The following is a 26004-nucleotide window of genomic DNA, read 5'->3' as shown; positions in this document are numbered from 1 at the left end:
AAACAACACACAGCGAGGCTGAGGTACCAAATGAAATAACACACAATTTATAGTTTGTAAATATTTTTTTATTTAAATGTACAACAAAGCATTAAATGTTGAAACAATCACACTGAGTTGTCGGTTGTTGTAAAACGGTGGTGCGGTAAAAACACTTAAGTGTAATCGTCCAATCTTAACCTACTCCCCATCTAACCCATACACTACCTAGCGTAACTAATTTTCTGGATATTTCGCTGTAAGGATAGATTATTTAAACTACATCGATATTCAAGTCTCCAATATAAAGAGAGGGTAAACTCATGGCACGCACCATTTGGTGACAGACCATGGTATCTGCTGTTAAGAACGAGTGAATGTGCCAGCAAAAGTTTACTGTACTGTTAAATTTTGAATTACACTTCGCTTTTTGTGTACGTTTTGCTACCATGTTTACCTGGAGGTATGCAGTAGAGAGTGTACACGAAAAAGCAAGCGTGATGCGACAGCAAAGGTATATTGATTGCACTAGATGAGTAGTCTAAGAATTAGGTACGTGCTTCGAATTCGACAGCTACACGAGACGGCGCTATACGGCTCAGTACTTTATGCTGTAACTATGGTAGTCAAAACTTTGCGTTGGACACTTTAGTGACCACAACACACGACGTAGTACAGAGCGTTCTGTTTCGGTTGTCAATCTAGGTGGCACATTTTTTCTTAGACTTTACCTCTATTATGCCGGGGCCACACTAACGGGAAACGCCGTTCATTATCGCGATAATCAACGGCGTTTCCCTTTAGTGTGGCCGCGGCATTACAATCAATAACTCTCTGAGCTTGGAGTCAAGACCTGTACGTATTTAGTTTTGAGATCAGTGTTTAGTTACGCCGGCTCGGTTTGTGCTAGTAGTAGTTGGGGTATTGCGGCCACGGGTGCGGGTGGTGCTGGTAGGGCCCGGGCGGCTGCTGGTAGCCCCAGGGCGGCTGGTAGGGCGGCGCGTAGCTCTGCTCGTAGGACTGCGTGGTGGCGGCAGGGGTCTGGTAGTAGGCGGAGCTGGCCGCCGTCGTCGTCGAACTAGCGGCCGCTTCCTTTTTCTTCGTGTCTGTGCTTGCGCTGGAATACAGTTTTTCGGTTAGAATGCCGACTCTTGTGAAGTGCAAAACATATATATGGTTAATCGCCGACTATTAATATCACCAAAGGCGTAGCGGGAGGGAGGAGGGGCATACATTGTGACGCCGTTGACGCCATTTTATCATTTGTAATGTAATACAGTGGAACCTGGATAATTGCAATCTCAAGGGACCGGCCATTTTTTGTCAATTAACCAGGTTTTTCATTTAAGCAGGTCATGTCAATTAACGAGGTTCAAAAAATCGTTGTGTCAATTATAGAGGTCCTCATTAATAGAGGTTGCGTTCTGACAAATTTCTTTTATGGAGGTGCAAATAACCTTTGAAAGTAGATTTACACGCTTACGTTCTGGGTTTTTGGTCTTTATATTGCTTATGTCTATACTTGTACTTTTACACTACATTAATTACTACTTTATTTTCTTATTAATCATTTGGGCTTAAAAAAAATCCCTTGAATTGTAGAAGAAAGTTTTATTAGAATGTAACTTTACATACTTTGTTTTTGATTTAATTAAAAGTATTTCACCTACTACAGGCTGTGATAGTTACCCAATAAATAAATTGAATTCGGGATGAAGATATAAATAAAATGATCATTGCTGTTAATACATATATTATTTCTGCTGTCTACAACTACATTATTTCAATTATAGAGGTAATAAGTTAGACTCGTTTCAATAATAGAGGTAAAAAGAAGAGCAAAAATAACGGATTTTTTTAGCACAGTGTCAATTATAGAGGTCTTAGTTGCGATGTGGTCAATTACAGAGGCAAAATTACGAAAAGCACTAAAATCTAAATTGCAATTGTAGAGGTTCCAAAATTTCAATTATAGAGGCCTTTTGGTCTCAAGGGACCGGGACCGGACTTTTGGTTGCAATTATTGAGGTTTTCCATTTATCCAGGTGCCAATTAACCAGGTTTCACTGTATCGAAAGGTTAACTTTTTTTAATTTGTCGTCTGTACTGGTGGGAGAGAGGAAAGGTACATACATATAGTCCAGCAAGTCAATTTTGTCAGTAGAAAACGGTGGTAAATTAGTAAAATAAAATCGATCTCCCGTACCAATTTTGAAATTGTTGCCTTTTTCTACTGACAAATTGGTCTGTGAGACTATATTTACCGGGTGCGTATACTGACTTGGGCGGCGGCGGCACGTCGTGCTTGTCCTTGCGCGCGCGCTTGCGCAGGTGCTTGGCGAGCGCGCGCGCGTGCGCGGCGGCGGCGCGCGCCGCGGCGGCGCCGCCGAGCTCCTCGGCCAGCTCGCGCCGCCGCCACGCCAGCGCCGCGCTCGTCTCCAGCTCCGCGCCCTCCTGCTTCTCGTACGACGATACCAGCTCTGGAAAAGATGGCAAACGTATGGAAACGTGTAATAGTACATTATTGTCGAGGCTCGGAAGTAGCTACTTGCAGGCTGAGGATTCGTTTTAAACGGACGACCTTGGGAGTCCGTTTAATTGAATCCGAAGCCAGCAAGTAGCCTTCCAGCCGAGTCATATATAGTGCTTTTCTCAAAAATGGTGCAAGAAACATAAATATCATAGAAATATTTTACAAAAGCAACGTTCTTACGTATATATTTTCACAGAGAAAAGCCCTTGCCGCCTTTTTATTTTTTTAATAAAAAAATAGAAGTGTATTTTTCTGCCGAAAATACGCCAACCTATTTGAGACAGCTAAATAGTCGCGGTATTAATCATCTGTTTGGCTGTTTAATGGGCCTGTGCCTTCATTTGATATGGCCATTTGAACTTTTAAAAAGTTTGGAACTCGACAAATAATGGAATTTGTATGCAACATTGCAGTCCCAAAATCGAGACTGCAATGTTTTTAACTTTTTAATTTTTGACTGACCATAAACTCCGCGCTTCGCGACCAATTTTTTAGTCGGCAAAGTCGACTTTGCCGTCCATTTTTGAGAAAAGGCTTATATAGACGGTGCGGGAACTCTAGAACATTACATTGGTGTGTACTCGTAGTTGGTTCAAAAAAAATGGTACCATTTACTTTTCTTCGCAAATCCATCAACTTTTGGGTTATTTAGACTCAGAATCACGAGTACTATTGAATGAGGCAAAGAAAAAAAGTGTCCCCAATTTTTATACAAATTTTTGGGCCAGTTTTTTAACAGTTTTGTGCGTTACACAACTAAATTTTATTTTGGCACACATTTTATTTTCTTTTTTAAATCGATAGTCCCCGTGATTCTGAATAGAAATAACCCAAAAGTTAATGGTACACTTTTAAATGAAAATGCCCACTGCCCAGGTTACCTTCGAGCTCCTCGTAGGGCGTGCCCGGCGTGTGCAGCGCGAGGTCGAGGCGCTGCATGTGCAGGCGCTGGTTGAGCGGGTCGCGCGCCACCGCCTCGTCCAGCGCCTTGCGCGCCGCGCCCGGCTGCTGCCGCACGTGGTGCAGGAACCGCGCGTACTTGATGGACAGCGCTGACGCGATAGCCTGGCAGAGGCACAGAAGAAATAATAGTACTACCCGTAAAGAAAGGACACTTCCTACAAACCCGAAATTTGACAGCGGTTCAGGGTCGAATCATGCTATCCCTTTCTAACATATGGCTCCCTTCGGCCTCCCTGGCCCTTTCGGCTATTTAGGGTTGTCGAAATTCAAGTGATTATCTTATCTGTGGTCGTGCACGCAAAAGGAAGTCAAGTGGTCAATGCTCGGAGCAATGCTGAGCCGAACGGAGCCGAGTTCGACCGAAGTCAGGAGTGTCTCCCCACTGGTAGAGGTAAACGATACTTTAATATGCTCAATCCAAACGATACAACCAAACCTCACCCACAATAAATGCGTAAATCGAAAGCTTCGCGCACAAGTCTTGACCCCACCCGCTGCTATCGCGTTTTGAAGAGAGCTTTCATGCGTGATCCCAAGACTACGTTCGAAGCGCTATTGATAGTAAACTCATCATCATCAGTAAAGAAAAACGTCGTTAGGAAACTTGTATACGTATGCATACAAAGATTTATGTAAAGGCTACTAGCCCAAAGCCACTTGTACGATGACAAGAGGAATGACCGCCTGAGGCTCTACCGCAAAAAAATTCTTTATTTACCACTCTATCGCTTGATTATTCAAGAACGATAGAGGGGCAGATAACGGAATTTCGAATTTTGTTTTTCGCAAAAGACCCTCTGAACCCAGCAGTAGGTGAATAAATACAATATGACAATGGTTATGTTATCTAACATAGCTACACTGTCGAAAGGTTTCGGTTGTGCGGCATATGAGGACTGAACATTTACTCTACTTAGATTTATCGTAATTAAATAACCGGGCAAGTGCGAGTCGGACTCGCGCACGAAGGGTTCCGTACCATAATGCAAAAAAGAACGGTCACCCATCCAAATACTGACCCCGCCCGACGTTGCTTACCTTCGGTCAAAAATCACATTTGTTGTACGGGAGCCCCACTTAAATCTTTATTTTATTCTGTTTTTAGTATTTGTTGTTATAGCGGAAACAGAAATACATCATCTGTGAAAATTACAACTGTCTATCCATCACGGTTCGTGAGATACAGCCTGGTGACAGACGGACGGACGGACAGCAGAGTCTTAGTAATAGGGTCCCGTTTTACCCTTTGGGTACGGAACCCTAAAAACTCACCTTATTCTTTGCAGCGGCGATATAGGTCTCATATAGCTGCGAGCATTTGTCGTAATCCCCACGACGACGTTCCAGGTTGACACGTCTGAAATTGTTAAATAATGTCAACATACGTTTTATTTAGTATTTATGCCGTATTCGTTGTACATAGACTAGGAATTGTCTGTGTCGTTGTATTATTACAAATCAATTTAGCTTGGATGTAGAATGTAAACAATATAAGCATGAATACGAGTAAACGGTTCAACGATTTCCTCCATTTACTTCAAAATTAGCCCTTAACTATCCATATTATTAAGGTTCAATTTAAAATGCATCCAATGCAGGTGGAGCTTCAGCTTGTCGAGGTGAGACGGCACGCTCGCCCTCTCGCTCTGCCACTAGCTATAGCTACCTGTACTGTATCTGCACCAGCGTGGGGCAGGTCTTCTCTATCCGGTCGAGGATCTCGGCGGCCTTGGCGGCGTTGCCGTGGGCCTCCTCGAAGTGCGCCCAGTGCAGGTGGAGCTCCGGCTTGTCGAGGTGAGACGGCACGCTCGCCCTCTCGCTCTGCCACTAGCTATAGCTACCTGTACTGTATCTGCACCAGCGTGGGGCAGGTCTTCTCTATCCGGTCGAGGATCTCGGCGGCCTTGGCGGCGTTGCCGTGGGCCTCCTCGAAGTGCGCCCAGTGCAGGTGGAGCTCCGGCTTGTCGAGGTGAGACGGCACGCTCGCCCTCTCGCTCTGGCACTAGCTATAGCTACCTGTACTGTATCTGCACCAGCGTGGGGCAGGTCTTCTCTATCCGGTCGAGGATCTCGGCGGCCTTGGCGGCGTTGCCGTGGGCCTCCTCGAAGTGCGCCCAGTGCAGGTGGAGCTCCGGCTTGTCGAGGTGAGACGGCACGCTCGCCCTCTCGCTCTGGCACTAGCTATAGCTACCTGTACTGTATCTGCACCAGCGTGGGGCAGGTCTTCTCTATCCGGTCGAGGATCTCGGCGGCCTTGGCGGCGTTGCCGTGGGCCTCCTCGAAGTGCGCCCAGTGCAGGTGGAGCTCCGGCTTGTCGAGGTGGTGGACGGTGCACGCTCGCTCGAGGACCTCTCGTTCTACGGCTACTAGCTCAGGGTTCGTTTCTATGCGCTCTTCTAGGAACTTTATCAGCTAAAAATGACAAAACATTTAAGGGTTAAAAAATAGTCATAGTCACCTTTACATGTAAAAAACAAAATAAAAATACTGGCTGCGTAGCCAACATGCCAATCGCTTACGCTCCGTAGCGAACGAATCGCAACTGTTAATGTTGCACTAATATGGAAGAGCGACAGAGAGTCACAAAGCGTTTCGTTGTCGTAGCGCAAGCGATTGTCACCTTGGCTAGGCCGGCTGGTTAGAGACAGTGGACGTTAGACATGATTTTATATACTTGAATAAAGTCAACGTCATATAAAAGTTTTATAAGATAATACTATTCATCGAACACATCGCATTTTGTATGTGTTTGGGTTACTAAAATAGTGGGGTTAAACCTAGGTTGTGCCGTAAAGAACAGTAAAAATTGTACGTCAAATCAATCGAAAAAAGGTGACTCAAAACATGTGAAGGATCTCAAATAAATTGAGACTTGAGAGAATTGAGACCAAAATGTTCAACAAAGACATCGTGACAACGTACCCGCATCCAGAACTCGTCGTATAGCGCGCAGGCGATGAGACACCGCTCGTGTAGCACTAGAGCGCGCTTCAGCGAGCCGTGCTGCTTCTCCCATTCTAGATACGCCTTCCAGTTCTTGAGCTGGCAACGCTCCAGGGGCTTCACGTGAAAGTAGGGCCGCTTGATCTTTACAACAATACAGAAATATTAGGCATCAATACATAAAACTCATTTCTTATGATGAGGTAACGTATTGAAAACGGTATCGTCTTGGGTCGTCCCATTCGTTTTTCGTCAAGTTCTTAAATTAGTCCTATTCTGCTTTCGTCACTCATTCTACATTGAAAGCCACCGACGATTGTGACGAATGTAGAATGAGTGATGAAAGCAGAATAGGACTAATTTAAGAACTTGACGAAAAACGAATGGGACGACCCAAGACGATACCTTGAAAACTGGTTTTTATTTCGCGTTGTGTGATATACCCATATAAAGGGTGAGTACTATTAAATTGTCGCTAACATACTCCGTTTTTTTTCTAGACTCTCAACCTTTTTGGTAAAACTTATTATATATATCAAAATTAGAATGTATTGGCATCTTTTATTCTTAAAAAAAAACATTCACTTGTATTTGTCTTTCAAGATGTCGTCAAAGGAAAAAAGCGTGCGCGATTTAATTTTGCAAAAATTTACTATGAATCCCTATATATCTACTTTGGAACTTGCAAAATCGTGCAATACAACTCGGAGAACAGTGCAAAGGACCATAAAAAAGCTAAAACGAGGTAAAACTACTGAAAGAAAGCAGCGAGAGGGTCATCCGACAAGAAAACGGAACAAAAAGTTGGAATCAAAGGTGTGTAAACTGTTTGATCAGAATCCGGCTATTTCGTCCCGAGATGTGTCCAAAAAAGTTGGAACAAGCCAAAGCAATGTACAAAAAATAAAAAAAAACTGCGGTATTGTTACTTACAAAAAACAAAAAGCTCCGAAAAGAACGGTTGATCAGTATAATCGAGCAGTTCGACGTTTTAGATTATTGTACGCTTTGTTTGTTCAAAATACAGCAGGTTGCTTAATCATTGATGACGAAACGTATGTAAAGGCTGATTTCAAATCAATACCAGGCAATCAATACTTTTCTTCCCGCAACGTCTCGGGTCTACCTGAATCAGAAAAAGTGATTCCAGTCGAGAAATTTGCCAAAAAGTTCCTCGTGTGGCAAGCGATATGCCAGTGCGGTATGAGAAGTTCGCCTTTTGTAACCACTGCCACAATTAACACAGATATTTATATATCCGAATGCCTAAAGAAAAGGTTGTTGCCACTTATTAAAAAGCACAATTGTTCGACATTATTTTGGCCGGATTTGGCAAGTTGCCATTATTCATCTAGAGCTATGGATTGGTATAATTTGAATTCTGTCGATGTTGTACCAAAGGGATTAAATCCGCCAAATTGCCCAGAATTACGGCCGATAGAAAAATACTGGGCAAATATAAAAACAAAATTGCGGAAAACATGCCAACCGGCCACATCATTGCCCGATTTCAAAAGGAAGTGGATTAAATGTACTAAATTTATCACAAATGATTCCGTGCAAAATTCTATGAGTCGGGTCAAGAGTAAAGTCCGAGAATTCTCACGTCGTGCTCTAGACAAACAATAAAACTGTTTTAGCTCGCCTATTTTATCATAAACTTACCAATAATAAACATTTTTGAATTTTATTGTATATTATTATTGTATAAAATTTTATTCAGATTGCGACAATTTAATAGTACTCACCCTTTATGTGTTGACATGCAAGTCGATTTTAGGTTTGGTTAAAGAGTTCTTTGCAGAAAGTAACGATCATATCAAAGCAGCCAAAGTGTTGTGTTATCAGCTATCACGAATGCTTGAACAAGCATCATGTGTATATTGAGATTTTCTGTGGGGACCAAGAACGGTGTCTACTTGATTCTAAGGTAACGGTTAAAATTAGTTTTCAGAAATCTATAATTTCTCCCTCTCTAATAATCTTGGTTTCTGAACTAGAAATAAAACAACACTTACTCCCTCTTCGAAGGTCCACCTGGCGGCGACCTGTTCGCCCGTGGTTTTGTGCACCTTGCGGCGCGCCGCGATGATGCGCTCCTTGATGGCTTGAGCCTCCTCGTCAGAAGCCTGTATTTCAAAATAAAAATATTTAATTTAGTTTTAATGGGGTTGGCCGGTCGAAGGATTTAGCAGATGGCGCCAGCATAGCTTGCCCTGTCAATCCCTAGAATTGTGCCAAATTTATGTTTTTTTAATGCCCTGGATGCCAGCCCTTTAAGCCAAATCTCATAGAAAAAGGGGCAAGCTATGATGGCGCCATCTACGCAAACCTTTGACAGTTGCCAACCCCATTAGCCAGCTTTATGTTTTGTAGCTTGAGAGTAATCACACACATCATACGATGCATGATGATGATGTACTATCATTATTTTCGCCGTGTCACACGCGCAAAGCCGTATACACTTTTTCTCATGCGCTTGCTACTGACACAATAAAAACATAACAAAACTATGATAATGATCCGTCTTCAGCGACCATACTTTTGTACAGCAACACTCAATACCGTCTTTACCATAAGGCCACACGTGGCCCGTGCCCAGGCCCGCATCCTCAGGGGGCCCCGAAGGACAGACAGTAACATCAGTATATTCGATTACCCATAATCATCATAGTAGTAAAATGTTAGTTTAATTCGCTGTCTTTACTTTCCAAAAGGGCCCCAAATTCTTATGTGCCCAAGTGCCCCAGCATAATTTTAATTTTTAACAAGCAGAAACGTCAGCGACCGATGCTATTAAGCTTAGAATAAATTTAAAAAGTGGAAAAATTTGCCCCAGCATAGTTTATGAGGGCCCTGGCAACACTCACGATGTGGTCAATGGGCTCGTCCTCGCCGGGCGGCAGGTCGAGCTGCGGCGCCGCGCCGCCCGCCTCGCGCACCGCGTCGCGCACGTCGCCGCGCAGCCGCACCAGCTCCGACCGCGATATCACGCCCGTCACCGGCTCCGACATCACGTGCTCTTGGAAACTGTGACACAAAATTGTTTATTTTTATACAGAGCAGAGACAGACTAAGGGCCAGTTGCACCAACCACATTTGACAGACTGATCAACGTCAGCCGGCGCGCCCCGGCGCTTAACTATGAAACTTTTCATACATAAAAATTTAGCGAACTCTTTAACGATACGACCAGTTTGGTGCAACCGACCCTTAGTAAATTTCACTAAGGCTAGGATCTTCATGTAAGTAGGTATAGTTTCTGAAGTACCTTCACTTGTGACGGAAGATATAGTCCCGTGTCCTTCTGTAGAGATATTAGTTAATAGAAGCGGTCATCATCATCACACATGGCTGTCCTAGACCAACATTTCAGCTCAGTGTGCGTAAGATCAATGATAGTTCACCCGAAACCTACCTATTGTTAAAGTATGTTTTCGACAATACATAACCGCATTGTTTTTATTAGACTAGCTTCTGCCCGTGACTTCGTTTGCATGAAACGAAGATGATTTTTGATAGCAACTATCTTATGTTCTTCCTCAAGCTTCCAACTATCTCTGTACCTATCCAATTTCACCTCAATCTGTGCAGCAGTTTAAGGTTTAAGCGGCCATTGTAAGGAGGAGAGGAAAGACAACAGGGCAGATGAAACTAAATGCAAGTTTGTAGCTTATTTATAAAGACCAACACCTCTAGGTATAGCGGCTTATAAGAGTTATAAGTTTAGGAAAATAATCTCAAATAGTCAAGTGTTGATTTTTTGATAAAATAACAACCCCTTTTGACACATTATTGACGATTTTATTTACAATCAATCAAATCAATTTAATTATTCATTTCGATATCGACAAAAAAAATACAAAGCATCATGTTCATGGCATGAGAGCTCTCCAAGAGGCCTCTACGTGTTGGATCTATATACCCACGTAAGCCTATTAAAAGGCCGGGATTTATAGGCGCGTGAAATCCAAGGAGATACAAAAGCATCATGCTAATAAATTTCGACGGAAATCTGAAAACGTGTAAGCAAAAAAACTTTATAGTATATCATAAGCTAACTACAAGCCAATTCTACATATACAATAATATTACTGAATTAAAAAAGCACACATACATAGCCCGTGTAGCGTATACTGACTTGTCAAAATGCGATGTGTAGCCGAGAGTGGGTGTGGCCAGCAAACGGTCGTATATGTTGGTGACGTTGAGTGCGGACCCGTTCTCCGCCTCCCACTTGATGTACGACTCCCAGAGGCGGTCCGAGCGGAACTCCAAACCGCACGCCTCTGCAAAACGGTCACTGGTCAACCATTGTATAGGATATAATCAAATATACATAGTTCCACAAATCGTATCACATAACTCATGTATAAGAATTCCCACTTACTAACGTATAAAGTAGGTAATTTAAATAATCGAATTATCGTTAAAATAAAAAACGTGAACATGCCTTTTTTTCTGCAATAGATGTGCTTTTCTTCCATATTACTGTTGCATGTGTTAAATTAGATTAGTTTTACCGCGCTATGGTATAATACAACTCGTTTTAATTATTATCTAAATGAACTTCTATATATTTTCTATTTTAACGAGCATATTTTACAACGAAAAAAACAATTTTAAACGCTGTCAGTTTACTTACTCTTAAAAACTTTTTAATTTAGGTTTGCAAAATAGGGTTCCACGGTTGATCATTCGCGTAAAAAAATATGCTGAGGTTCCTAACCACGTCGAAATATCGCACAACATGTCAAAATATTGCTCATAACAATGTTTGAAAACAGTATCTGAGATTTGCTAAGTAAACAACATAAATAAAGCAGTGTCTTACCTATAGCTCTCTCGTACTGCGCCTTGATGTATGCGTGATCTTCGGTTCTAGTGGCTTTAATGTGATTGAGGTAGTGTATCCAAAGATCAACCGACAGTGGGATGGCTTTCAGCCCCCTTTCCAATACCTGAAACGTAAGAGCATTGATGCGGGTGCTCCGAGAGGGGCGAGCGCCGCCGACCGACGGCACAACGAAGCAAGGGAATATCATATAGCATTGTATCATTGTATGTGTCATCTCATATAATTTTGTATAGGCGCAGCGAGGGTCGGTGAGGGCACAGTGGACGGCTCACCTCGCCTCGCGCGCCTACGTATATAAAAGTTGCCTGGGCTTAGACCTGTGACTCGCCGCGCCGCCCGCAGTAGCCTCCGACGCTTCTTCCGTTCTACTGCCTATTGGCATTATACGCGACCTGTCCGCTCCATGCTACCATGGATTAGTCATTAGAACCTTAATTATATCCACCATCAATTATCACGTACTTAAATATAATACATGAAAAGGTATTACAATACATGCGTGTACAGAATATAAATAAAAGCACTAGAACTAGAATATCATAACACCACAAACGATACACTAGGTAACAGACTCCGGTGCGTACGGACGGCTTTGCGTTACGAACGTGGGCCTCGAAGCGCTGTTGGGAAAAAAAAGTAATTGCAAAATACCAGTTATGACTAATAATATAAATCCATAGTGTTAAGACAGAAATGAAACTCAGGCGTATTTATTTGATGGAAGCCTTACCAACTCACGCGTATAAAATGGTAGCGTGGTTGGGGGGCTAGGGTACTCACCTCGAGGCACTTCTTTTTACTTCCTTTGCGTTTTTCGTAGTCGGCGTATTTTCGCCAGTAACCGTAGCAGTAGGGGTAGTGCGACAGGAAGGCGTCGTAGGCCTCTCGCGCGGCCTCTACTTCGCTCTGTGGACAACGGGCTTATGTAGTCACTTTACGACAGAATTATTTGAAAATTGTAGTGGAATGTCATAATCAGTTGGCCCTTGCCAATCAACATGAGTTTCAGTTCTTATTCACCTCATAAGGCAGAATAAGATTAGCAAATGTTTGTCATCATTTTTTTAGTGTTAATACTTAATTTGGTATTAGTGCAGTTTTTTATTAAAATTCATAGTAGTCATTTATTTTAAACTTGAGCATCTTAGAGAAAATTGAATAATTTTACGGTTTAGACTCACTTGTAGTAAGTCACTCGCGCGACATGTTTTGGGAGAGCCTAGATCTCCTTTCTCAAGCACTAACAGTGCGAGCAGCGTTCACGCCGGCCGTGTATCGCGCGAGTGACTAAATGACAAGTGAGTCTAAACCGTAAAGTTATTCAATGTCTCACAAGTCACAACAGTTTAAATTCGATTAGAAAAAAATGGAAATAAAGTGAAATATGCTCAAAAGGTATTTTTGCCTTACCTCTTGATCAACATATTGCAACAGATACGTCCAGCCAGTGAAGTCAGTGGGGTCGTCATTGACAACCTTCCAATATTTGTCGAGCTCCGGGAGAGCTTTCTTCTTAGGCTTCTCGTCCACTGACAGCCGCTTCTCGGAAGGCACTGGCTTGCTTTCGCCATTCTATTGAAATAAAAAAAAACAAGGGAAACTTAGAAGTAGGTATTTGGCCAAGATGGGACACTCTGACAACACCGATTGTCGTATGTGTGGCGAAGAGGAAGAGACAGTAAAACACCTAATGTGTGAATGTCAAGCCCTCGCCAGACAAAGAATGAATGAATTTGGAGCAGGATATCTGGAACCAAAGGACTTTAAAACGCTACCCATGAGCTCCATCATCCGACACATGGATACGGTGGGAAAAGCTTTTGAGTAGTTAACGGATCTTTTCTAGGGGGTCATTGCACAAAAGATCCCTATGGGTCGAAGTGTATCCGCAAGGGCCCCAGAAAACAATAAGATATAAGATAAGATAAGATAGAAGTGGGTATTTAAACTGCTAGACGGAGAAAAACTTTAATTACTTTTTAGAAGAACGCGGTTGAAAATTATTGAACGTGGAACAATGAATGTGAAAAGGAGAGGGTCATTGGGATATAAAATGCTTTATGTATCGAGCAAAGGGAATTCCAAAAATAAAGTTAGTATCTTCGGGGGTTATAGGGCTACAAACCTAAATGTCATTAAAATTTTATTATTAGTTCTGATATGTATAGATGACAGACAAAGTCTGTTTTTCATTTATTATACTAACATGGATTACATTTTTACAACATTGTGCACATAAAAACCTTTTCAAATTACACAATTTTAAAACTCTGATAAGAAATATCACGATATCAAGTAAACTGAATTTAAACAATTTAGTGTCTGAATGATTTTAATGGTTGCAGTGCAGAACACATAATTCACATCATTGGTAGATGATCTTAGTGAAGAAATTGAAAATGATTTTGTATTGTACTAGCTGTTGCCCGCGACTTCGTCCGCGTGGAATCTTATCTTCAACATTTTACATCTTTAGTACCTATAATTTTCATATCCAAGCAATGTTGAAATTAAGTACTTTTCTTTTTTAGCAAGTTGTATGAAGTTTTTTAATTCAAGTGGATTTTGATGTTGGTTGCTGAAATTACTTTTCTTGTATTCTCTTATACAAAGATTCAAGTTCTTTGTTGATCTCCATACAAACTTTCAACCCCTTTCTCACCACCTTGGGGGATGATTTTCAAAAATGCTTGTATTAGTTTTCATGTTTTTTAATTTAATACCTTTTTTTGCAAAAAGTTCAAGTTCCTAGCTTAAAATTAAATTTACACCCCAAGACGAACTTTCATCCCCTTTTTCACCACCTTAGGGGATGAATTTTCAAAAACGCTGAAATCAGTTTTCTTGTATTTAAATTTAAAACGTTTTTACAAAGTTTCAAGTTCCATACTTAAAATAAAATTTGCACCCGCAGACGAACTTTCATCCCCTTTTTAACCCCCTTAGGGGTTGAAATTCCAAAAACGTTGCAATGACTTTTTTTTTTAATCGGCTATTATGCCTTTCTAAGAAGTTTCAAAACCATTTGTAATGGATTCAAACTTTCATCCCCATTTTAACCCTGTTAGGGGATGAATTTTACAAAACGCTGAAATTACTTTTCCTGTCTTCTAATAATATTTCTAAATACAAAGATCCAAGTCCCACACTCGAAAAAATGTTTGATATCCATACAAACTTTCAACCCCTTTTTCACCACCTTAGGGGATGAATTTTCAAAAATCAAAAACGCTGAATTTAGTTTTATTGTATTTTAATAATATATCTTTTAACGAAGTTTCAAATTCCTAGCTCAAAAGAAAACTTTAACCCCATACAAACTTTCATCCCCTTTTTAACCCTGTTAGGGGATGAATTTTACAAAACGCTGAAATTACTTTTATTGTCTTCTAATAATATCCCCAAATACAAAGATTCAATCAAGTCCCGTGCTCGAAAAAAATTTTGATTTCCATACAAACTTTCAACCCCTTTTTCACCACCTTGGGGGATGAATTTTCTAAAACGCTGAAATTAGTTTCCTTATATTTGAATTTGATACTTTTTTACAAAGTTTCAAGTTTCTAGCTTAAAATAAAATTTGCACCCGAAGACGAACTTTCATCCCCTTTTTAACCCCCTTAGGGGTTGAATTTCCAAAAACGTTGCAATCACTTTTTTTGTAATCGGCTATTATGCCTTTCTAAGAAGTTTCAAAGCATTTGTAATGGATTAAAATTTTCAACCCCTTTTTAACCCTGTTAGGGGATGAATTTTACAAAACGCTGAAATTACTTTTCCTGTCTTCTAATAATATCCCTAAATACAAAGATTCAAGTCCCACATTCGAAAAAATGATTGATATCCATACAAATTTTAACCCCTTTTTCACCACCTTAGGGGATGAATTATCAAAAACGCTGAAATTAGTTTTCTTGTATTTTAATAATATGTATATCTTTTTACGAAGTTTCAAATTCCTAGCTTAAAAAAAAACTTTAACCCCATACAAACTTTCATCCCCTTTTTAACCCCCTTAGGGGTTGAATTTCTTAAAATCGCTTCTTATCTCTTGCACACTTTATAAATGCAATCTGGTGTGCAAATTTCAACTTTCTGGCTTTTGTAGTTTCGGCTCTGCGTTGATGAATCAGTCAGTCAGTCAGGACACTTGCATTTATATATATAGATTGTATTATAGAACGGACAGGATTCTCTCAGGCAACTCGACGACAAGCGCCTATTTTGCGTGAAGATTTTGTTCTTTTTAGTGTTAAATTGTAACAAATGCACAAATTAATTTCTGGTTATTAAGCCTCAAAACTCAAGGTAGATAAAGTACGAGTATACACTGACAATGAGTATATGAAATTCTCCTGCTGTTTTGTATGATTGCTGGATTTCGTATGTGAACTGTTTCTGTACATCCAAACTGAAGTGACATTGCACAATACCTTAACAACCGCTTGCTTCTTGCTGGATGACTCGCTCTCGGAGGTAGGGGAGCCAGGATCGTAGCCGTCCTTGTCATTATCTGTTTTGCGCTTTCGAGACTCCTTTGACTCTTTCTTTTCTGGCAGCTCATCCTCTGATACAACCTAAAAAACATGTTGATTACAGAACTTTCTTTCAGATCATACCTAATTACATATTACACAACATTTGGTAATTAATGTTTTATCCCTTTCTTACAAATACATAAGTTAAAATGACAGATTAAGACAAACAATTAATAGCTAATTGAGGCTTGTAGTGCGTTTATGAATTACGCCATCGCCATTAGAGTGATTATGATTAATGGAACGTTTTGGATCGGGCACTAATAGCTCGTACAGCAAATTATTTATATTGCAAGCTAAGCATTGATTTTAATATAAATATTACACTACCAAAAAGTTCCTAGACTTAGGATAAAATTTCTAAATATATGTACTAATGTGTTTCTAAACATACATATATCTTGCACAATATGGTTTTAGTCTTCACAAAAGACTGAATAACTCTGGATTAACACAATAGAGAAACCAAAAACTGAATGGATAAAGATATTTTTATAATGGCACCTCAGTATCAGCAGGAAGTTCGGCAGGCTTAGGTCCAGGAAGCTCATCGTCCGAGACATTTTCAGCGTCCTTAACACTTGGCTTCTCAACGGCTGGGAGCTCATCTTCCGAGACCACCTCAGTCTCCTCTGCACCTCTGCTGACCTGTGAATAAATACAATGTTATATTATAAGAAATTGTAAATATTTTGAGTATTTACAAAATGAGTATGTTTGATTGTAAGTACTTTACAGGAACCATAAATAATTACCTCTGGAATACTTTTCTCAGCTGCCATTTCAACATCATCTGCTTCTTTTTTCTCTGAGCTTTCTTCAGTCTTTGTTTCCTGTTTATTAAAATTAAACAATTAGAGATAGATTTAACAAACAATACCTATTGACAAAGCACAGGAATTACTGTAACTTGTACTTGAGCATACTTTGCATGGGGTCTTACAAACCCACATTCACACATATGTGTTCATATTGTACTGACAACAGGGCGCCCGGTACTGAAAGTATTAAACATATTATTATCTAAGGCCATAAAATATAGCATACGAATCTTACCTCCGTTTCCAGTATTTCTGTTACAGCTTGAACTTCTGTAGTCTCCTGTGAACAAAAACATACATACCTAAATGTTTCAAAAACCTTATTTGTTTAAGTTAGGAAACTTTAGATACACAACTTTGGGAACAAATCAAATTTTTATCAAATATTTTGACTTTTTAAGTAGTCACACTACTAGAAGTAGTAGTCAAAGTTTAGATATAGACCAGCGGTGGAACAAAAATGGGTTTTGATAACATTAAAGTTTTTTCTTTTTTGATATGTTGTTGTAAGCATGTTAAATGACATTCATGTAAAAAGTTAGAAAATTTTAGGTGGAGCGTTCGGCCATATTTAAATTTTAAATTTTTGCTAAATAACTATGTAAATATAAAATTAAAGTTACAAAAAACTTTAACATATTCAATAACACTTTAATTTATTCACAATATTCGGTTTTTAGAAATCTGGAACAGCTGCTTTCTGGTGAACGTAAAAACAGGAATTATTATGTAAATACAGAATTAGAGTAGCTGATATTGCAAAATTACGATATTATCTATCAACTTAGTATACATGTAAAAAGTTAGAAATGTAGACAATGTGCTTGTCTAGATATTGATTTCTCGTTAAGCAGTATAGTCAATATTGAATTAAAGTTTGTAGAGTTAATATTACACGGTCATAATAAAGATCTTACTTCTCACACAAAAGATTAGAAATATAAAATCACGGCGACAGTAAATACTGATACGTAAGTATGCAATGCGAGCTTATATTAAGTTACATTTCAAACGCGCGGCGTTTGCGCGCGCCGCGCTGTGCGCCGTGGCAGGAGGCAGCGATCGACGGTCGCGGGCTAGCGGTTAGCGCGGTGGCCTTAAAAATACGCAAAGCGTTTATAAAATTATTATCAATGGTAAATAGTTATTTTACACAGTACACTAATGGAAACTTACCTTCCCTTATTTATTTCTATATGTACTAGGGATTGCCCGCGGTTTCGTTTACGTAGAATTCGTTATCGTGTTAGGTATAGAAATAATAGATACATTTGAAAATTATTTTAGGTGCATTGTCATACAGATCACTACCCTTGTTAAAGTATTCTTTAAATTCAATACACAGGTGTCATTTCAATATAATTTTGCGTAATTTGGCGCTTTTAGGTTATAAATGACTAGCGACATATATTTTTTAAGAGCGATCATCTCCGATAATATTTACTTTAGCCTGCCCTCTGACATCAGACAGGAAGCCAATAAAGTAATATTTGGTAAAAAGCTGCGTAGTTACCTCGTAAATCGCGTGTAGCAATTGATGACATTATTACTAATGATAGATGTTAACTTTTTTCTAATATAAGAGAGTAGAGACTGCACGATCCCACAGTCAAACCGTGTAAACTGTTTTGTGGGACACTGTTATTGTATAAGATGTATATTTTTATGTTAATAAATAATAAATAAATAATAATAAAATCAATTTCAAACTAACGTTATTCAATATTTATCATTTTAAAGTCAATATTACCAACCAACTGATCCAATTTACCTACGGTAACAACTCAAAATTTGCATCAACTTAAATGCCACTTTTCTTATCCGTTTCGAACAATCAAGAGGGCCTTTACGAGCTGATGTGGTGAAAATTTTATTTAACCTTCGTCCCTTGAAACCTTCACTACGCTCAAGGTTCAACTTTACGAACATTTCAATTTTAGAATGTTTGAATTTGTGAATGTGCTTCCTGCCTCGCACAGCCAAACTGTGGAATGAACTGTCCAATACGACCTTCAAACCTTCAAAGACCCCCATCTTAAAGGTCGGCAACGCGCTTGCAACCCTTCTGGTGTTGCGGGTGTCCATGGGTGGCGGAAATCGCTAACCACCAGGTGATCCGTCTGCTCGTTTGCCTCCTATTTAATAAAAAAAAATGTTTCGCTTGTTTGGGTATCAATATTAGCACGAGCGGTTAATCAACAACTTTTCCCCTTGTAAAACAAATAAATAAGGTAGGTGAGGTGCAGGCATATGAGGCCCGGCGGGGCCCAGCATTCAAAGATAGCAGTTGCTCCCTATTAATCCCAATTATTCTGAATGTGTACTTGTTGCTAAGAAGGCCCACTGTCAGTGCAGGTAAAAAGGTCTAGTCCCGGGCCTTATTGAACGTATGAGATGAAATATTAGATTAAAATATTTTAAGATAATTTTCAATATTTTTAATCTCTTATTAATAAGGTCGATTTGAAGAAATTTCTATGAAATTATGACTTATAAATAACACTTGCATTGCGTGGGCTGTCAAAATTGCTGCAGACTTTTCTTGGTCTAACTCTAATAATTTTTCACTTGCTTTATTGACCTAAAGACGTTTTAAAGAATCAAAAAGTCTAATAACATTGAGGCACTTATACTTTTTAAAGGCAGTAACTATTTACAAGTGACTTTTTTTTTAACTGATAGGTAGGTATTTACGATCATCATCATATAATTAAGAGTATGACTCTTGTCGGTGGAGCAATTTCCATGTTTGGCGGTCCTCGGCCTTCTCTTTGACAGCCCAATACGACACGACGTTGATCTTTTCCTTTATTTGATCTATGTACGCTCTCCTTGGTCTTTCCCTCTTCCTGTTTGCTTCAACTTTCCCTTCTATGATATTTTTGATAAATTCGTCGTGTCGTATCAGGTGCCCAAGCATCCTTCCTCTTCTATTGTCTATAGTTCTTAACAAACTCCTCCTCTCTCCTACTATGCGTAAAACCTCTTCGTTAGTTTTCTTTTCTTTTACGATAGAATTGCGAAAAATAGATATTTTGCAACGAGTGACAAATTTTAAAACACGGTCAAAGGGAGTGTTTTAACGTGCTTATTATAGCACCGGTGTCGTAATGTAGCACCAGATGTACTGTAAAAATATGTTAAAAGATAAAACTTACTGTTACGAATAAATATTTATACTGTAAAAAAATATCCCACCAAACACATTTTCGGTTACATATCAAAATACCGAAAACTGATTTACCTAATGTTGAAACACCTATGCTTGATTCACCTATTTTTAAATGACCTATCGATCATTTTACCTAAACATTGACTTACCTAAGTTTATAATACCTAAGCTCAAATAACCTAATGGACGAAACACCTAATGCCCGATATACCGAATGCACGATTTACCTACTGCACGTTTCACCTAAAGCTGATATACCTAATGGACGATACACCTAAAGCTGATATACCTAATGAACGATGTACCTAAACTTGATTTACCTAATGGACGAAATACCTAAAACTGTTAAACCTATCGCACGAAATACCTAAAGTTGATTACTTCCTGAACGAATTACCGAATGTCGATATCCCTAATGCACGGAATACCTATACCTATAGTACAAAATTCATATCATTTTGCCGAATGATCAAGTGGCAACTCCACCCAATAATTCGTATGATTTCCCAACCTTACAGTAGAAACTGTTTGTTTGGATAACAACTTAAAAATACACTTTTTGAAACGCTACTTTTTAGATAGTAGAATGATTTTGTAAGTCTAATACAAAATTAGTTATCTTATCAAAAACTTAATTTTTGTAAGTTAACATCATGACGATGAAATATCGGTTTTGGCACTGTTTGGTCGCAGTTAACCTAACACGCTCCTCCTCGCTTTGCTCGTCGTCGCACCTATCTCAACTCTGGCAAATGACTAGACCTAATATTATAATAAAAAATAGTAAGCCAATTGAATAAATTTTGCTAAAAAAATTATACCAAATGCTGTATGTCCTAATAATATTCTACTAAACAATAATTAGGTACATATTTCGTTCATTAAGTGCATCGACTTCAGGTATTTCGTGCATTAGGTGTATCGAATTTAGGTCTTTCGTTCATTATGTATGTTAACTTTAGGTAATTCGATCATTAGGTATACCGACTTTAGGTAATTCGTGCAGTAGGTATGTTAACTTTAGGCAATTCGATCATTAGGTGTACCGAGTTTAGGTATTTCGTGCATTAGGTATATCAACATTAGGTGTTTCCTGTATTAGGTATATTAGCTTTAGGTATTTCGAGTATTAGGTGTTTCAACTTTAGGTAAATTGAGCATAGGTATTCTGAGCTTAGGTAAACCAATTGTAGGTGAAACGTGCAATAGGTAATTCGTTCATTAGGTCTTATGAGCTTAGGTTAATTGATCATTAGGTATTAAAAAAAATAGGTGAAACGAGCATAGGTGATACCTACTGCACGAATTACCTAAAGTTAACATACATAATGAACGAAAGACCTAAATTCGATACACCTAATGCACGAAATACCTGAAGTCGATGCACTTAATGAACGAAATATGTACCTAATTATTGTTTAGTAGAATATTATTAGGACATACAGCATTTGGTATAATTTTTTTAGCAAAATTCATTCAATTGGCTTACTATTTTTTATTATAATATTAGGTCTAGTCATTTGCCAGAGTAGAGATAGGTGCGACGACGAGCAAAGCGAGGAGGAGCGTGTTAGGTTAACTGCGACCAAACAGTGCCAAAACCGATATTTCATCGTCATGATGTTAACTTACAAAAATTAAGTTTTTGATAAGATAACTAATTTTGTATTAGACTTACAAAATCATTCTACTACCTAAAAAGTAGCGTTTCAAAAAGTGTATTTTTAAGTTGTTATCCAAACAAACAGTTTCTACTGTAAGGTTGGGAAATCATACGAATCATTGGGTGGAGTTGCCACTTGATCATTCGGCAAAATGATATGAATTTTGTACTATAGGTATAGGTATTCCGTGCATTAGGCATATCGACATTCGGTAATTCGTTCAGGAAGTAATCAACTTTAGGTATTTCGTGCGATAGGTTTAACAGTTTTAGGTATTTCGTCCATTAGGTAAATCAAGTTTAGGTACATCGTTCATTAGGTATATCAGCTTTAGGTGTATCGTCCATTAGGTATATCAGCTTTAGGTGAAACGTGCAGTAGGTAAATCGTGCATTAGGTATATCGTGCATTAGGTGTTTCGTCCATTAGGTTATTTGAGCTTAGGTATTATAAACTTAGGTAAGTCAATGTTTAGGTAAAATGATCGATAGGTCATTTAAAACATTTAAAAATAGGTGAATCAAGCATAGGTGTTTCAACATTAGGTAAATCAGTTTTCGGTATTTTGATATGTAACCGTTTCGTTTGGGCAACATTTTACATCAAAATGTTTTTGATGGGATTTCACTTCTTTTTGTAAGTTGTTTATGACAATCTTCCATCCCCTAATTTAAAGGGTTGGGGGTGATTTACTATTAAAAATCCTGAAATAAGTATCTGGGGGCATCTGTTACACAATGTTCTTCTTACTGATTCCCCATATAAACCCTTCACCCCGTAAGGGTAAACTTTGGGGTTGAAATGTGCCTTCGCCCCGTAAGGTTAAACTTTGAGGTTGAAATCTATTCTATATCCTTCCCCATAACAATACCTATCTATATACCAAATTTCAACTAAATCGGTTCAGCGATTATTGATTTCCCATAAAAAATTAAGCCCCATCTTCATCCCCTTAGGGATAAAATTTTTTTGAATTTATTTGTTGTTTGTGTACTAAAACTATCTTACATACCAAATTTCAGCTTCTTAGAGGACTTCAGGAAGTACCCGGTATTGATGATCATCAAGTGAGTGAGTCAGTGACGAAATCGAAGTTTCTAGATATGAATAAAATCTAAAGTATAAGAGCTATGCAATTGATATGCTTAATAAGTCCGAGAACTTTGTTTATCTGGTATAATCCAACCCCAGGTTATGAGGGTTCCAAAAAACGACGAAGCGCTTCGAGAAAAGGTAGATAGTGCCCTTGCGCTTTTCTCGTCTTGGCGGGGGCACTGCCGTGCCCCCAGATGTTAAAAGATGAGACTACTGTAACTAATAAAGATTTATGTTTAGTTACCTACTATTTTCGCGTAAACTAGACAATCTTTAGTTATTAAGACTCAAAATAATTATTTTCACTTATTATAAATAAATTCTCCTGTTATGAAGTATCAAATATTGTTATTTGACTATTATTGAATATTATTGGGATTAAGTAATACACTGGTAGTGTTCAATAAGGCCCATAATAGGACTTTTATAAAAGGCATATTTTCCAAGAGTATCGTAATATTTTTGTAACTATTTTGGTATAATGAAGAAACTTAAATAAATGAGAAACCTATTTGAGTGAGTTTTTCATACTTCATATCCTGTTTATTAAAAAAAAACCATTTTAATTTAAGGTGGGCTGTATATAGGCATATACGGCCCACACGGAATATACAATAAGGTAAGTCAGGCCACTTACCTTATTGTATATTCAGGATGTATACCGTGTAATATTGAGCAGTTGGTTTATAATATACATATTATGATATTGACGTTGAATAGGACAGGACATGACAATAGGAACCAGAAATAGGTATAGTTGGTCAAACCAATTAGTCAGTAAATAAAAACAAAAAACTATATTCATCCTTTTCTTTTGGGTGCTAGTACTAGTGTAAGTCAAAGATAGTATGATGATTCTCTCTGTCTATGTTTGAAATGAGACAGTCCTTTGACAAACTATGTATAGTAAAAAATAGTTGTGAATATCTTGTACATTTTTATTACAATATTAGTCAAGATAATGAAATATAGCTGGTCAAGCAAATCTTGTCACTAAAAAAAGGCGCGAAATTCAAATTTTCTACGGGACGATATCCCTTCGCGCCTACATTTTTCAAATTTGCCGCCTCTTTCTACTGACAAGATCTGATTGACCAACTGTAGGTATTTTTACTTAATAAGATATTTTAATTTCACGTAATGTCCGCATCTAATTTATATATGTGCACGGTAAACAAACAAATGAATGATAAGAAAAGACAGACAGTGTTACTGAGCGGGAGGTGGGGCGAGGGGCGATGTATAGGTAGGCTATGATAGGCTCTCGAGCGCCGCGCCGGCGACTAACGGACCAGCGCGGCGTATGTATGAATTTCGCGGCTTTTTAACTAGATTTTACTATTACAATGCAAGCTACACACAGAAATTTCTTACTTTCCATAGTATGGCTGCGTATATTATTTTATAGTAATAGACTTATTTTTACAGACTCTAATTCAATATTAGATCTTATAGGACAAAAAACGCATATTAATTCTAAAGCATATATCTTATTCTTCTAGCTTTTTAGCTTGCCTATTAACTTACAAATTTAGATATGTTGTTGTGGATTTATTAAACTTTAATTCAATATCGACAAAATAATAAGCAAATTGTAGTTTGACAAAGAAGCACGTTAAAATTTTTTCTAATAATTTTACATTATAAAGCGTCATACATATTATAAACAATGGAACTTAAACATTGCACTTTAATTCAATATTAAAAAATCATTACTAAAAATATATAAATACCTAATTTATATCTAACGCTCGTTCTAACTTTTCATCATATATTGCAAATATGCTTAAAAATATGTCCTATATCAGATAAGTATCACTTTTTCAACTTTAGAATTATCAAAACTTTTAGTGCAAAAATCCGGTCCCACTATTGAGCTAATAGCTAAGAATGGGTTTCAATACTTTCATTGTTTATTTATTTTGATAAACATTTAATAAATGGATGGTGATCTCTAAGATTTGTAAATACCTGTGCTTCTTGTTTATCTTCCTCAACTTCAGTTGCTTCTTTTGATGGTGTGACCTGAGAAATATACATATTTGTATCTAATTAAACCTCTTTCTTTTAAAAGATAGCAAGCTACCACAAATTATAGTACCTAATAAGCAAATAGTACTTTTTATATTAATTAAAATATATTAAAAGAGGACAATCATGTTTTTTCTTGAACACAAGTGACCCATTTAAGTGTAATTAGAAAGTAGTCCTCCGTAGAGGTAAGTCTGCTACTTCGTCTAAATACACAACAATAACTAGATGCATTTATTTAATTTACTGGATATAACTGTACATCTGTCAGGTCAACTCAAAAATAAATAACAAGTGATTGATCGAGTACAATTTAAAATAATGTATGATGAAATTGACATTACTGCACTCTCAGAATACTAACTATGGGGAACATTTTATAGTAGTTGTGCTTGTAAAGATTTTTGCATGTAATTAGTACCGAGTGTGAACATGGATATCAATATAAATACAGAACCCTGTGTGAGTTTGCACTTTGTGTAAGTGTGTTAAGAAATTTTTAGAATACCTGCTCAACTTCTTCCACAGGCAGGACAGGTTCCTGATCAGTATGAATTTCATTAACAGTTTTTATTGCTTCCACATTAGCAGTTCCTTCATCTGCATCCAGGGTGATCCCGGCATCATTTGATGACTCGATCTCATGAATTACATTGTCTTCGTCAGTTTTATCTAATGTGTCTTCAGCAATATCATTTGATATTTCACTGATTTCATTATCCATGTCAATTTTTGCTGGAGTACCTAATAAATCACCATCTGTATCTGAAACTGCCTTGTACCCGTCGCTCAGATGAGAGTCTCCATCCGATAACACATGGTTCAACGAGTCTCCGGCAAACGTTACGGCATTGTCGCCTACATCGAACGAATTCAGTTCGGTGTTGAATCCGTCAGTATTGTTTACCAAATAGTCTCCAACACTCCCTGCAGAGAACTCGACAGCGTTCAGAAAGCCCGGGTTGGACGTGGACGACTCGTCTACCCCTACCGCGTCCACACTGTTAAACTCCCCCTCGGTCAACAAATGCGACAGGCCGTTAGAATTTTCGTTAATCAAAGGGCCCTCATCAGTGTCCATAGGACCATCATCCGCATCTAGCGGTCCATCAGATAAACACTTCTGGAAAATTACAAAATAATGAAATACTTCACGGCTGTCGGGGGCACCGATTGATTGATAACCTAGTAAACACCACTCACCTGCAAATCGGGGCTGGCATCATCATCCATTTTTAATTTTAATCAATAGTTACAATTCTTACTATAATATGAACGCGTATACTTATATTGATAAAACAACTATCGACACAAGAGAATACACAAGAATACAATAAATTCTAGCCGCACAACCAAAACCAAGCAATCCGAATTGAATCGTAGTGAAGTGAAGTGTAGTACTACTCG

At 38.4% G+C, this 26004-nt stretch overlaps 1 protein-coding gene across 1 annotated transcript; it reads right to left on the bottom strand.

The window, feature by feature from the left end:
• Positions 1–46: 46 nt before the first annotated feature.
• LOC134673369 (pre-mRNA-processing factor 39) lies at positions 47–26004 on the bottom strand. Its single transcript, XM_063531340.1, is given in 19 exon segments — positions 47–1096; positions 2261–2459; positions 3394–3577; positions 4748–4832; positions 5652–5887; positions 6398–6562; positions 8437–8547; positions 9289–9448; positions 10560–10707; positions 11253–11379; positions 12057–12182; positions 12687–12848; positions 15710–15853; positions 16319–16462; positions 16570–16647; positions 16871–16915; positions 24538–24591; positions 25106–25720; positions 25801–26004. Coding segments are annotated over 19 exon segments (3024 nt in total). The 5' UTR covers positions 25831–26004; the 3' UTR covers positions 47–885.

Source organism: Cydia fagiglandana, chromosome 18, assembly GCF_963556715.1.
Source record: "Cydia fagiglandana chromosome 18, ilCydFagi1.1, whole genome shotgun sequence".
NCBI classification, from domain to species: Eukaryota; Metazoa; Arthropoda; class Insecta; order Lepidoptera; family Tortricidae; genus Cydia; species Cydia fagiglandana.
Note: the sequence above shows the minus strand (reverse complement) of the source record. Positions and strands in the feature narration are given on the sequence as shown.